Here is a 12,592-nt window from a genome sequence, read left to right as displayed (position 1 = left end):
GCCCCCCCCTGTTCCCCTGCTGACCTAGAAGCTTCCCCGAGCAGCCTAATTTCAAACCCCCCCTACCCGCCCCTTCCTTTTTTTGGAAAGTGGCTAATGGAGCCCGTCCCGTGCCTGTGGCCTTCCTCTCCACTCCTTTCCCTCAGACAGCTCAAAGTGAAAGTGCTCGGGCTGGTGCTGCTGTTCTGCTCCCTTTAAGTGGCCGCCCCTCCCACCACGCACACGTTTTACCTCACTATGGACCGGGCCGGCCCCCTTCCCCCTGCTCCCCACATTCCCTGAAACCCCCTCCATTCTCCTCCTTCTCCTCCTCCTCCTCCGCCATGCCGACGGATCGTCTGGTTTCCATTTGGACTGAAAACCCCTCACCGCCCCCCCCCGGCTCCGACACCTCCGACCGAATCTTTCTATCCCGGCGGGGCCCGCCCGTGCGTAACGTCCGCCTTGCCTCGTCATCCTCACATGATCCGGAGGTTCAAATCGGGAATATATTTAGCCAAAAGAAAACAATTGCGACATCGTCTTTGTTTCACGATGCATTGTTAGTCATCACCAGCCAGACATTTTCGTGCACAAAATCAGACGATTTGTACCCCTAAATGCCCGGTTTGACCTATGACCTTTAGTCGGTCATCTTGTATAGATGTTTTTTTGTCTTTTGTGAGACGTTTGACGTATCCGACCAATCGCGTTTTCTTCAACAGTGGAACAATTTGTGTTGGATTTTAGGTAAAAAATGTTTGATTGACTATTAAGTTACTTTTTAATGCTCAAACAGCTTTGCAGAAGGTTATTTAAGTCTTTTATTTTGTAGTTTTGTCTTTTGTAAGATGTTTCACGTATCCGACCAATCGCGTTTTCTTCAACAGTGGAACAATTTGTGTTGGATTTTAGCTAAAAAAATGTTTGATTGACTATTAAGTTACTTTTTAATGCTCAAACAGCTTTGCAGAAGGTTATTTAAGTCTTTATTTTGTAGTTTTGTCTTTTGTAAGATGTTTCACATAGCCCACCAGTCGCGTTTTCTTCAACAGTGGAGCAATTTGTGTTGGATTTTAGCTAAAAAAAATGTTTGATTGACTATTAAGTTACTTTTTAATGCTCAAACAGCTTTGCAGAAGGTCATTTGAGTCTTTTATTTAGAGCTGACGTATCCAGTTTATGCTACAAAGTCAACCATAGCCTGGTTTATGTAGCATACAGTATTTGTTACTGGTTTTGTTTATCGAGAAATGATCGTAAGATATATTCCCCAAAGTTTTTAATACTAGGAAATTAGCATTTAAGGCCTACTAGAGTTTAAAATTGACATTTTCCCACCACGACAGTGCCGATTTTCCTCGATAAGCCACGTTGTGTCTTGAGATAAGAGCTTAAAAAGTCAAATATAAGTGCACATTAGAGCACAACCGTTAGATGGCACCAACAACATCAAATTAGATTGTTTTCCTTACACAGGAAGGACGGATGAATTATTAATCTCCTTTCGGTCTAAAACTAGCTTATTATTAAGATAGTTTTAGACCGAAAGGATGTGGGAAAATATTCGTTAGTATAAATGAATTATTAATCTCCTTTCGGTCTAAAACTAGCTTAATTATTAAGCTAGTTTTAGACCGAAAGGATGTGGGAAAATATTCGTTAGTATAAATACAAATTCTTGATTAATGTTCTTTTTTTCTGTATTTGAAGCTTATGTGGAGAATGACTATTCTTCATACCTGTCAACCTCTGCCGATAACTGCCCTTATAAATGATTATGATTCCCCTTACAAACCCCCCAAAAACCTTACAAACACCGTACGACTAGTCGTACGGTGTTTGTAAGGTTTTTGGGGGGTTTGTAAGGGGAATCATAATCATTTATAAGGGCAGTTATCGGCAGAGGTTGACAGGTATGATTCTTCATGTGTTAATGTAGTTGTACACAACCCAATACTGTTGAGTTCAGTTTTTTAAAAACACTTTAGGTGCCTCTTTTTTACATTTTTAGGGTATATTCTATCTTGAAACCAAAATACGAGTACTACTAGGACAGCTTTGGCTTACTGATAGCAAAATAATGCTATTAAAGCTAGTCAGGGAAAATCTCAAAAGATAATTCAAAGAATTTCATTACATCGATGCTAATAATAACAACGCTAGCAATGCTAATGAGTGAAGCTAGTTGTAACAGTATCCCGCAATTGTTAACTCCTGCCTAGTTTTGTTTGACTAGTAACATGTAATTTTTAACTTATCAGGGCAAAGATAACCAGTTGAGGATTTTATTGATATGCTTCGAGTGCGCTAAAATAAAGTGCTAACATACGAAACGCTCAAGTTCCTTCAAGTTATCATGCCCGAGGCTAGCGACGAGAGAAACTTTTTCCCACCCTCATTATTATGCTTTCAAAAGCAAGAAAGCTTTCCAAAGAAAGTAAAAAAAAAAGAAAACGAAATATATATATATATATATATATATATATATATATATATATATATATATATATATATATATATATATATATATAAAAGCCCCCACAGGAATCGTTACAGTGCGACCTTTGAACCCACTCTTTGACAAAATCGTGTGTAAAATATTCCAGCCTTTCTTCCCGTTGGATTCACAAATGCATATTTGTGAAGTATAAATATGCAAGTGATTAGTCGAAACGGTACAAAATACGACTGTGCTTTTGTTATGGACCTTGTTAAACAGAAACAGATTCATTTTTTAAGAGTTCGCTCTCTCCCAGTGTTTACATGTGACATGCAATTTGCACACCCCCGCATTTAAATCAACAGCAGAATGTTTTAACTTATTTTTATCGGCTAAATCTGCAAATGTCAGCAAAGCAACATGACTTGTGCTATTAAAAAAACATAAGTCAACGTCCAAGATGTGGCTCATTAAAACGACGTGGCCGCTGGGGGTCATTGGATTCCAAATTGTTAACATGCAAACAATGTGTTTTCTTCAGGTTTCAAGTAAAACCAGACAAAGCGTCGGCTTAAATCACTTTTGATTTGTGGTTTGCTAAAAGCCGCCCAAAAGGGAGGAAAAAAAGAAATGCGTGGGAGCAGCATTCCTCCTTCATTTCATTCCATCGATCTATCCCTTGCTAGCCACAAGAGGGCACCAATTGTGGAACAAAAACAACAAAAACGTCATTCAAGTTGGACAGAAAGCTCAATAGTGTTTGGCACAACTGCCTCGCAATTTAAGTTTGAATCTTGACTCGGCTTCTTGGCAAAATTCCCTAAGCTAGCGAGTAGAATTCACTTAGCTTCAAGAGCTCACTTGCTAGCTAGTTCAATTCACTTAGCTTAACGTACTCACTTCCTAGCAAAATTCCCTAAGCTAGCAAGTTGAATTCACTTAGCTTCAAGAGCTCACTTGCTAGCTAGTTGAATTCACTTAGCTTCAAGAGCTCACTTGCTAGCTAATTGAATTCACTTAGCTTCAAGAGCCCACTTGCTAGCTAGTTGAATTCACTTAGCTTAACGTACTCACTTGCTAGCGAGTTGAATACACTTAAAGCTGCACGTACCCATGTGTGTCATGAAATCATTTTTTATTACCAAATCAGAAGATGAGGCTTTTGTAATAAATTAAAATGTACATTTTTATATCAGGGCGACACGGTGCGACAAGCGGTTGGCGCGTCAGCCTCACAGCTCTGGGGTCCTGGGTTCAAGTCCATGTTAGTCCACCACTTTGCATGTTCTCCCCGGGCCTGCGTGGGTTTCCTACGGGTACTCTGGATTCCTCCCACATTCCAAAAACATGCATGGTAGACTGATTGGTCACTCAAAATTCCCCTTAGCTATTGAGTGTGAGCGTAAATGGTTGTCCTTTGTCTCCTTGTGCCCTGCGATCGACTGGCCACCAATTCAGGGTGTCCCCCCCCCACCTCTGCAGCTGGGATAGGCTCCAGCACCCCCCGCGACCATAGTGAAGATAAAGCAGTTCAGAAAATAAGCTTTTGATATCATTGCAATACAAAAATACCCAAATCTAATCCGAGTTGGACAATAATCAAATAGAATTCTCATTACAAAGGGGGAAACAGGATGTCCTTTCATTGATTTCCAGTAAAAGTGGGCTGCTTTCATTTTCCTTTCCTCAACACAACGCCTTCCTCTTTGAGTCTAGATCACTGGCTGGGGCTCCTCTCCCCTCCCCTGACAGCGCTCATCAGATGGCTCTTGTAGGTTTTACTCAGCCCTGTCATCCAAAACTTGAGCAGCCTCACGTTGTCCTCCTCGCCGGCTCCCGTGGTGCCGAGCAGGGCCAGGACCTTCTGCGTGTCCTCCCTGCCTCGCCCGTCTACTTTGGAGAATTTAAATAGTACTTTGACCTTGCTGAAATGGGAGGAAGAACATGCCGTGTGAGTTGAGCGCTGACACGTGTGAGCGAGCGAGGCATAGCAACGGCAAAGGGGGTCTCACTTCATCCACTCCTCCTTCAAACACAGCAGACAGTGAGAAACCACGTCCACCGACAAGTTCTCGTTGGACAGCGCCACCTCCAGTTTGTTCAGTAACGTCGGTCCTGAGTGAGGAAGAAAAAAAAAGTCAAATCAATTATTTTAGGCTACAACACGTGTCAAAGTGGCGGCCCGGGGGGCAAATCTGGCCCACCGCATCATTTTGTGTGGCCCGGGAAAGTAAATCATGAGTGCCGGCTTTCTGTTTTAGGATCAAATTAAAATGAAGAGTATAGATGGATATTTAATTTCCTGATTTTCCCCCTTTTAAATCAATAATTGTCATTTTTTAATACATTTTTTTCTGTGTTTTTAGTTCAAAAATCATTTTGTAAAATCTAAAAATATATAAAAATAGCTAAAATAAACATTGTTTTAGATCTATAAAAAACTGAATATTCAGGGATTTTAATCCAGTTATTTTAATGCATTTATAAAAAAAGAAATCAAAATATTATATCTAAAATGGTCCGGCCCACATCAAATCGAGTTGACGTTAACGCGACCTGCGAACAAACCCGAGTCCGACACCCCTGGTCTACAGGGAGAATCAGAATTTTCAGTTAGTCACGTGATGCGTTTAGGGAATGCATGTAAATCGCAACCCCTCACATGTGAAAAATGTTTCCATTATCAATCATTCCTATGGTCTGATTTTTTTTTGTTTTCCAAAAATATTCAATTTTGCAGCTGCCTATAAAATCCAATTAAACCATTTGACAACATTACTAGGCCAGGTGGTTAGCGTATCGGCCTCGCAGTTCTGGGGTCCAGGGTTTGATCCCAGGTCGGTCCTCACTGTGTGGAGTTTGTGTGCTCTCCCTGGGCTTGTGTGGGTTTTCTCCAGGTACTCTGGTTTCCTCCCACATTCCAAAAAAATGCATGCAAAGCTAGCTGGTTGAACACTCTAAATTGCCCCTAGCATTGCGATTTAATGGTTAAGGGTTTAATGAGCTAAGTTTATAACGGAAACATTAGGCCAAGCATGACAGGTATGAACTATCTAACTTTTATTTCCCCATTTTACTGGGTTTCTCCCAACAAGGTATTTGAGCTCACCTTTATCTGTGGGTTGTGTGTTGGCACTGCTGATGTAGAACTGATAAAATGAAGAAATATTGTCTTGTGTCGGCGGGCTGTGACGGCCCGTTTCTCCGCTGACATCCACAAGCACTGAAAACTCTACAAGGACAAAACACAAGTAAATCGTCTATTTTTTCGCCCCCTATTTGTGTTGTAAGCCCCGGGAAAAAAAGTAATACTTAGCGATGTCCTGATCTGATTATCAGTATTGGCAACAGCGGCAATTGAATTCATTTTCCAAACAAAAACCCCAAATTCATTCGTAAAATCAATTTACCTGAAGAACTGACGTGTGCTGGAATGGCCACATCTGGGCTCAGACCCAAGAAGTTACACTTGTAGGCTTCTTCGTAGTGAGCACTGTAGGGAACTGAACGCAAACAGCCTACCGGGAGCAATGACTGACATGCGAGACAGAAAGACAAACAAAGTGGATTAAAAATAAATAAAAAACTGGGACCAAAAGACTACCTCAATTCGTACATGTCTAGTCATATCCAAAACAGGTCATGGGACCCATACGTATGAGGTCATAGCGATATCGGAATGTCATGTGACTAAAGTGTGATGAGATAGTTGTTCATCTCAAAGACGAACGAATAAGTCACAGAGAGTTCGCTTTCCGTTCGGAAATTGTGAATCCAAGCCAGTTGCGTTTTAACTTTGCGCCCTCCCCTCCCGAAAAAAAAGAGGGGTGGGCTGATAACAGCTGCTTGCCCCTCCTCTGGTGGAACCGGGTCAGAAACACAAGTCCAGGCAAGGAACGCATCAGGGTGCGGAACGTTAACAAAATAATAAAGTTAGAGGCCCAGGCGGGAATTAAAATCAACCTTTTTTTATTGTCAGTTATGATATCTAGTCTAGTCGGAAGCTTTAATAAATCGACCGAGTTCGAATTACATTTAATTTGACGATGACAACACGATCTGATTTCATCAGATTCATATAATTTGGTTCATATAATAAAAAAAAAAACAACTAACAAGAAACCTTCCTACATTTTCTGAACCGCTTATCCTCGCAATGCTCGCGGGGGGTGCTGGAGCCTATCCCATGCGGGCGACACCCTGAATGGGTGGCCAGCCAATCGCAGGGCACGAGGAGACAAAAGGACGACAAATCATAGCTCGGGGCAATTAAGAATGTTCAACCAGCTAGCCTAGCTTGCATGTTCTTGGGACGTAAACCGGAGTACCTGGATAAAACCCGCACAAGCCTGCGTGCCAGCATAAAGACCGACCCAGGCTCGAACCCTCGACCCCAAAACTGCGAGGCCGGCGCGCTAACCAGAAAACAATGATAAGAAATATCATTTTGGAAGACTTCCTGTGTGTGGTTCCAGTTTTTGTCCAACTTTACAATGTCTTTTTGAGTCTGTATCCGTTTTTGCTACCGCAACCAAGATGGCGCCGTTCAAGTGGGAGCCGGTGGCGGTAGCTCCATCCACTCTTGCTCGTTTTGTGTTTTTGCTAACTTTCTGTATTAATGATTTGATTTGGTGATTCTTAATGATCCCATTGACTTTGATTTGCTTTGTACTTCGTGCTTTTGCTTTGTTGTTCTGCGGCCTTTGCCACTGTACTGTCTAACTTATAACTATGCCTTTTCTTGCTACCGTCACAATGAAATTTCCCGAATACGGGATGAATAAAGTTATCCAATAAGCAGGCTTAGCAAATGTATACTTAAATACCTTGAGTACTGTGAAAGCAGACTGGATGAGCCAGGCGTCCGCTCCCCTCCAGATGACCTGATTTCCCATGAGCACATGCCACGCCACCTGGCGGAACTCAGCGGCTCCGAGGACCTACGCGGGACGGATCAGACCGTGACTCACAAAAATCTCCTCGTGGCTAAAGCGGTATGTCACGGGGGGGGAAATATGAATGTACTTTCCCCTCCAAATCCTTACTCATTGTTGTTGTTGTTTTTGTTCGTCGATTGGTCGTTACCTGTCTCAAATGGCGTAATGACCTGAACCTGGGCCCGGGGGGCTGGTCTTCTGAAGCCAGTTCGCTGTCAAATTGGTGCCCCCGTGGTTTGGAAATGCCTCCTTCGGCTCCTTCCCAGCAGCTCATTTCCTCCTCTTGTTCTTGTAAAAAGCAGATAAAAGACATTCCGAGCGTGCTATTACAACATAAGCGATATTGCGGTGGTGCCGTATAAAAGGCCAAGATAAAAACTATCAGATTATAAACACGCTATGACAAGCAGTCGGCGATTGTAAATCTAATCATTTATCATCTGAAATTAAAAATGTTATTTATTTATTTATTTTAGACGCCGGTTAAAGTCACGTTGTTGTTTTTTCTTGCATGAATAAATTTATAGAACAAAAAAACCCGGTCGGCCCATAGCGTAAATTGAGCTATTTTAGGGAAGATTTGTTGGACATGTACTTTTTTTTTTTTACAGCAAAGTTTGTTTGAATAGTGTCAATATAAATGGAGAAATATTCTAAAATATGCTGTATAGCTACAATTTTTTGCATTATGCTTATGAATCATTTAGTTATCGTATTTTCTCGCATATTAGCCACCTCCACGTATACATTGTAGCCTTAAAATCTCCTTAAAATAGTTGAATTTTACAATTTCTCTCGTATAAGCCGCCCCCTGATTGGCAATTTTCCCCTCCATATTCATAGTTTTAATAGGGTGTACAAATGTGTTACTTTGAAGGGAAAAGCTTAAGAAAAATCATCGCACGTGGTATTTCGGAGATACTGTGGGGTCGATTGGTCGCCGGTCTTTTGGTCACCCGGACCGCAACAACAGGCGACCAAAAGACCGGCGACAAAACAAGGTAAAACAACATGGTCTACGCATCAATAAAAGCCAACAATGGCCATGAGCAGTTTCACTGAGCCGACGTGTGAGTGTAGAAGAGTTTGTATGTACATGCGTTGTCCCTTTAAGAAGCTACGTCGTCAGTCACGGTCTTAACAAGTTCTCCAACAAAACACAATAAAAGTCCGGGAAATTTGGAGCTTTTCTTTAGCCTAATAATTACTAGGGCATTAAGTATGACTAAGTAGTAATTTGCAGTTTGTTTTTAGGGAATTTGAGCAACGATTTAAATGGTAATTATCAATAACCTTCCGGGCGACCCAAAGTCCGGCGACCAATCGACCTTGTACCGTATCGGCCACATTGTCTTTGCGTAATAGCGTTTCGTCTTTGTCACCTTGCAGTTTTGAGCACGTCAAGTCTAATTTGCGCACATATAAGCCGTACCCTTGATACAGTCATCTTTTTGCGACAAATAAGGCGTGTAGGCGAGAATATACGGTAATCCCCGACTTTAGTCACCTGTCTGTCTCTCAATGAGCACCAACGTGTCTTCGGTGGGGGCCCCTTCCAGCAACTTCTCCGTCAGACGACTACCGCAAGCCTTCAGCAGCCTGCAAACGGAAAAAAATTAAAAAGGTTTCAAATTAATAACATCTCACTTTTGCTGATGACAATGTTGAGATGACGGGTCTGGTACACGGTCGATTGGTCGCCGGTCTTTTGGTCGCTGATCTTTTGGTCGCCCGGAAGGTAAGTGATAATTACCATTTAAAATTGTTGCTCAAATTCCCTAAATACAAATTGCGAATTACTATTTAGTCATACTTAATGCCCTATTAATTATTAGGCTAAAGAAAAGCTCCAAATTTCCCGTACTTTTATTGTTTTTTGTTGGAGAACTTGTTAAGACCCTGACTGACATAGCTTTTAAAGGGACAACGCATGTACATACAAACTCTTCTACACTCACACGTCGGCTCAGTGAAACTGCTCATGGCCATTGTTGGCTTTTATTGATGCGTAGACCGGGTTGTTTTACCTTGTTTTGTCGCCGGTCTTTTGCTCGTCGGTCTTTTGTTCGCCGGTCTTTTGGTCGCCCGTTGTCGGGGTTGGGGCGACCAAAAGACCAGCGACCAATCGACCGCAGATGGACGGGTGTTTAAAAAAAGTGTTTCGGCTATTTAAAATGTACAAACGCCATTGATGGTCACCGATAACCGACTTTTTGGAAGTCATCACTTGATGAGAGATGGATGTTCGTTCTTAAGTCCTGACTCAAATGCGATGTAGCGGAGTAAAGCTATTGGCTAATTTGACGAGTGTAAACGCGAGTGGGAACTTCTGCGTGGGTTTGGCGGACTCACCAGCTGAACGAGGAGTGCAGGCTGGACCACAGATTGGGATGCTTTGTCAGCGACGTCAGGGAGCGCGCCGCATTGCCGCTTCTTTGGTGCGGAAAAATGGCGGGCGAGAAGACGCTGTTCATCCTCACTGCACGCTGGGGGCAAATGCCTTGCTCGTTTTCAAACACCTGATGGATTCGTTCAGAAATTGGCGTCAGAATGACATGACTATTTCTTCAAATTGTGGCACCTTAAAACCGAATTTTATTTTTTAAAATCTAAACATGGTCTAAATGCCCTTTTTTCAGGTTCTTAACTCGTGGGATGAACAGTCACAGCCAGTCTTCCCCATTTAAATAAATTTGACGTCTATTGTTGTCAAAGGCAGACAAAGAGTTAATGAATAATATTTTCTCATTTAAATTTGAAAAAAAGAAAAAGAAAAAAAAGACTATATTCTGCTTTGAAATATTAAAAAGACGATTTATTTTCTTTGGCTTTATCTAATAATATATTTACATTTGAAATTTAAAATAGTAAAGAAACAAGGCATTATCAAAGTTGAATAGTTTAAAAAAAAATATTGAAAACAAAATGTGTTTCTCACAAATGTCTCTTTTTAAGAAAAACATTCTTTAAAAAAGTTTCCATTTGTTTTAAAAACAAAAAATACAGTGTCTTTTTCATGCTTATTATTTCAATGTATTTCTTTTTGAATTTTTAAAACAAGGGAAACATAAAATATCTCTGATTTGTGTATGACTAAATCAAAGCATAATCATTTTATCACAGTAATCAATCTAAATGAGATCTTTACTAAAATCTGCATTTCCTTTGGAAACTGACAAAACTATGAACCCCAAATTTAGCCAAATAACCTCTTTGTGAAAGCACGATTGCGTTTGAACAGTCTAACCTTCAGAGCCGTGCTTTGTAGACTGTGTATGGTCAATCTAAGATGTCGTAACAGAAACGGCCAGGAATTAATGAGGTAGATCCGGTCCATGGCCACCATGACAATGCTGTACCAACGCTGAAAGCCTCTTGCCAGGCTATCCTTGATGAAGAAGGTGTGCGAGAACACAAAACCGTATTGTTCGTCCCCAAAGAAAATTGGGCCTTCGCGCCCGGGGCACACCTGGCGAATAGAAATCAGGATGAATATGAAACCATTTATAAAAGGCGACTGGACCCCCGAGTTAGGTTTGGGGGGTCCGCCGGACAGCGGTACATGGACAGTTACCTCACAGCTAAGACTGCGTACGCAAGCTTGGCGGACGACGCTGAAGAGCTGAGGTTCTCTGGGATGTTGATGGCTCAGGAAGCGAATGCCCGTCTCGTCGTCGATGCTCATGAAACCCGGGTGGGATGCGGGTAGGGAGCGGCACCCCTGTAAGGTTGATGGAATTTGTGAAAATGTAGAAAATATTGCACAATTTTCCTCTCGTGTCTGAGTTAAAACAAGACTTTCTTGAGTGGGCACATTTTTAGATGCAGAATTGATCAAGTTCAGTGAGTCACCACTATTTTGCACTATTATTATCTGTTTATGGTTTTCCTATTCAAGGTAATATTCTCATTAGATTAGTATTACACTTATTATTATACTTATTTTTCTCTTGGTTCTCTTCCCTATAATGGCCGAAAATTCTTAACTGCCGACAACATTTTGAAACCGGGACTAAAAACATGGCTGTCACCGCATGAAATATATTTATATCATACAAAGCGGTGCAATATTCATAATATCCATTTATCGCAACTGATTCGCTGCCATTTACGGCAATACATATTTTGATTTATCACTGCAAATGAGGTCATTTATTTCAGCAACACGCTTATTTATTAATTAACTTATTTATTACCTATTTATGTCTACAATATCTTTTGCTGTGTCTGTATTCTCACCCTCTTGCTACTGTGACAGTGAAATTTCCCGAATACCGGATGAATAAAGTTATCTAATCTAATCTATACCACAGTACATTACCTTCCATCCCCAGAAATCTAAGCACTATTATTGTTTAAATGTCGGTCATGATAGTAGTATGATAAGTGCAAAATGCATATACCATTGACTGGCATTGTCGGCGGTAGACGTCCAATCCATCCAATTTTTTGGACGTCTATCGCCGTCAACAGCAATAAAACGCAATTATTCACTGCCAGGTGAACGATGAGTTGTCCTTCTACCTTGATTTTAGCTCACCTCACACATTTCTCCTCTCTGGCTCGCCGAACTGTTGGCCCTCATCGTGAGTCCTTCGCCGTCCCGATCAACGTCGCCGTCCCCGGACACCGCGACGCCCGCCTGGGACGAAGGCGACGGGGAAGGAGGGTGCAAAGCCTCCGTGCAGAACAGTGTCCTGGGTCCATGAAGCTCACAGAAATGACAGAGAGCCACCAAAGCGTTCATCCTAAACGGATTATGAGCTCAAGTTAGAAATCGAATACAATGTTTACAAAGTAAACGTAAAGTTGGGTTTAGTCGTTGTCATAAGTGACAGCTGGTCTCACCTTCGACGTAGGGAAGTTGACGATCCACTCACTTTATAGAAATACTTCCATTATTCGTCGTGTCCCCCAATTACTTTGCGTAACAATAAACGGAATTTTGAGAAGTTAAAGAAAAAATGAATCTTTTATTTTTTGTGAGCGCTATAGCAATCTTCTATTGTTTACCTCAGCACTGTTTTGCTAACATTAGCATGACGTCATGTGACACGGAGTCACGCGCTCTGGGATTATAAGGTTTTTATTTTTATTTTGTGACTGATACTTACAATATTTGTTTTATTTTCTATGAATTATGTCCTGAAATTGTTATTTGTTTATATTAACATCTGTACACGTGGAAAACATCGTGTATTTTCAACTAATAACAAACGAATACTACCTTACC

At 41.4% G+C, this 12,592-nt stretch overlaps 1 protein-coding gene across 2 annotated transcripts; it reads right to left on the bottom strand.

Moving 5' to 3' along the window:
* Positions 1-3,540: 3,540 nt before the first annotated feature.
* On the bottom strand, positions 3,541-12,592 carry flcn (folliculin). Of its 2 annotated transcripts, XM_077598096.1 has the most exons (12): positions 12,208-12,588; positions 11,900-12,107; positions 10,934-11,080; positions 10,607-10,828; positions 9,712-9,878; positions 8,867-8,958; positions 7,508-7,647; positions 7,249-7,362; positions 5,833-5,956; positions 5,532-5,654; positions 4,435-4,537; positions 3,541-4,347 (listed from the first exon to the last, which is right to left on the bottom strand). In XM_077598096.1, the coding sequence occupies exons 2-12, from the start codon at positions 12,104-12,106 to the stop codon at positions 4,140-4,142; spliced, it is 1,647 nt and encodes a 548-aa protein (XP_077454222.1). In that variant the 5' UTR covers position 12,107; positions 12,208-12,588; the 3' UTR covers positions 3,541-4,139. The 2 variants fall into 2 exon arrangements, with proteins under 2 accessions (XP_077454222.1, XP_077454221.1); XM_077598095.1 differs by having other exon boundaries at positions 10,607-11,080; positions 12,209-12,592.

The sequence above is a fragment of the Stigmatopora argus genome, chromosome 4, assembly GCF_051989625.1.
Source record: "Stigmatopora argus isolate UIUO_Sarg chromosome 4, RoL_Sarg_1.0, whole genome shotgun sequence".
In the NCBI taxonomy this organism is placed as follows: Eukaryota; Metazoa; Chordata; class Actinopteri; order Syngnathiformes; family Syngnathidae; genus Stigmatopora; species Stigmatopora argus.
The sequence above is the reverse complement of the archived record's forward strand: the minus strand, read 5'-3'. Positions and strand labels throughout refer to the sequence as shown.

Bases quoted from the DNA above. Each gene is read 5' to 3' on its own strand.
- flcn (XM_077598095.1), bottom strand. From the start codon at position 12,106: ATGAACGCTTTGGTGGCTCTCTGTCATTTCTGTGAGCTTCATGGACCC. The intron at 9,879-10,606 runs GTTAGACTGTTC...CGAATCCATCAG, and splicing joins TACAAAGCACGGCTCTGAAG to GTGTTTGAAAACGAGCAAGG. The intron at 4,538-5,531 runs GTGAGCTCAAAT...TTCCTCACTCAG, and splicing joins CACACAACCCACAGATAAAG to GACCGACGTTACTGAACAAA.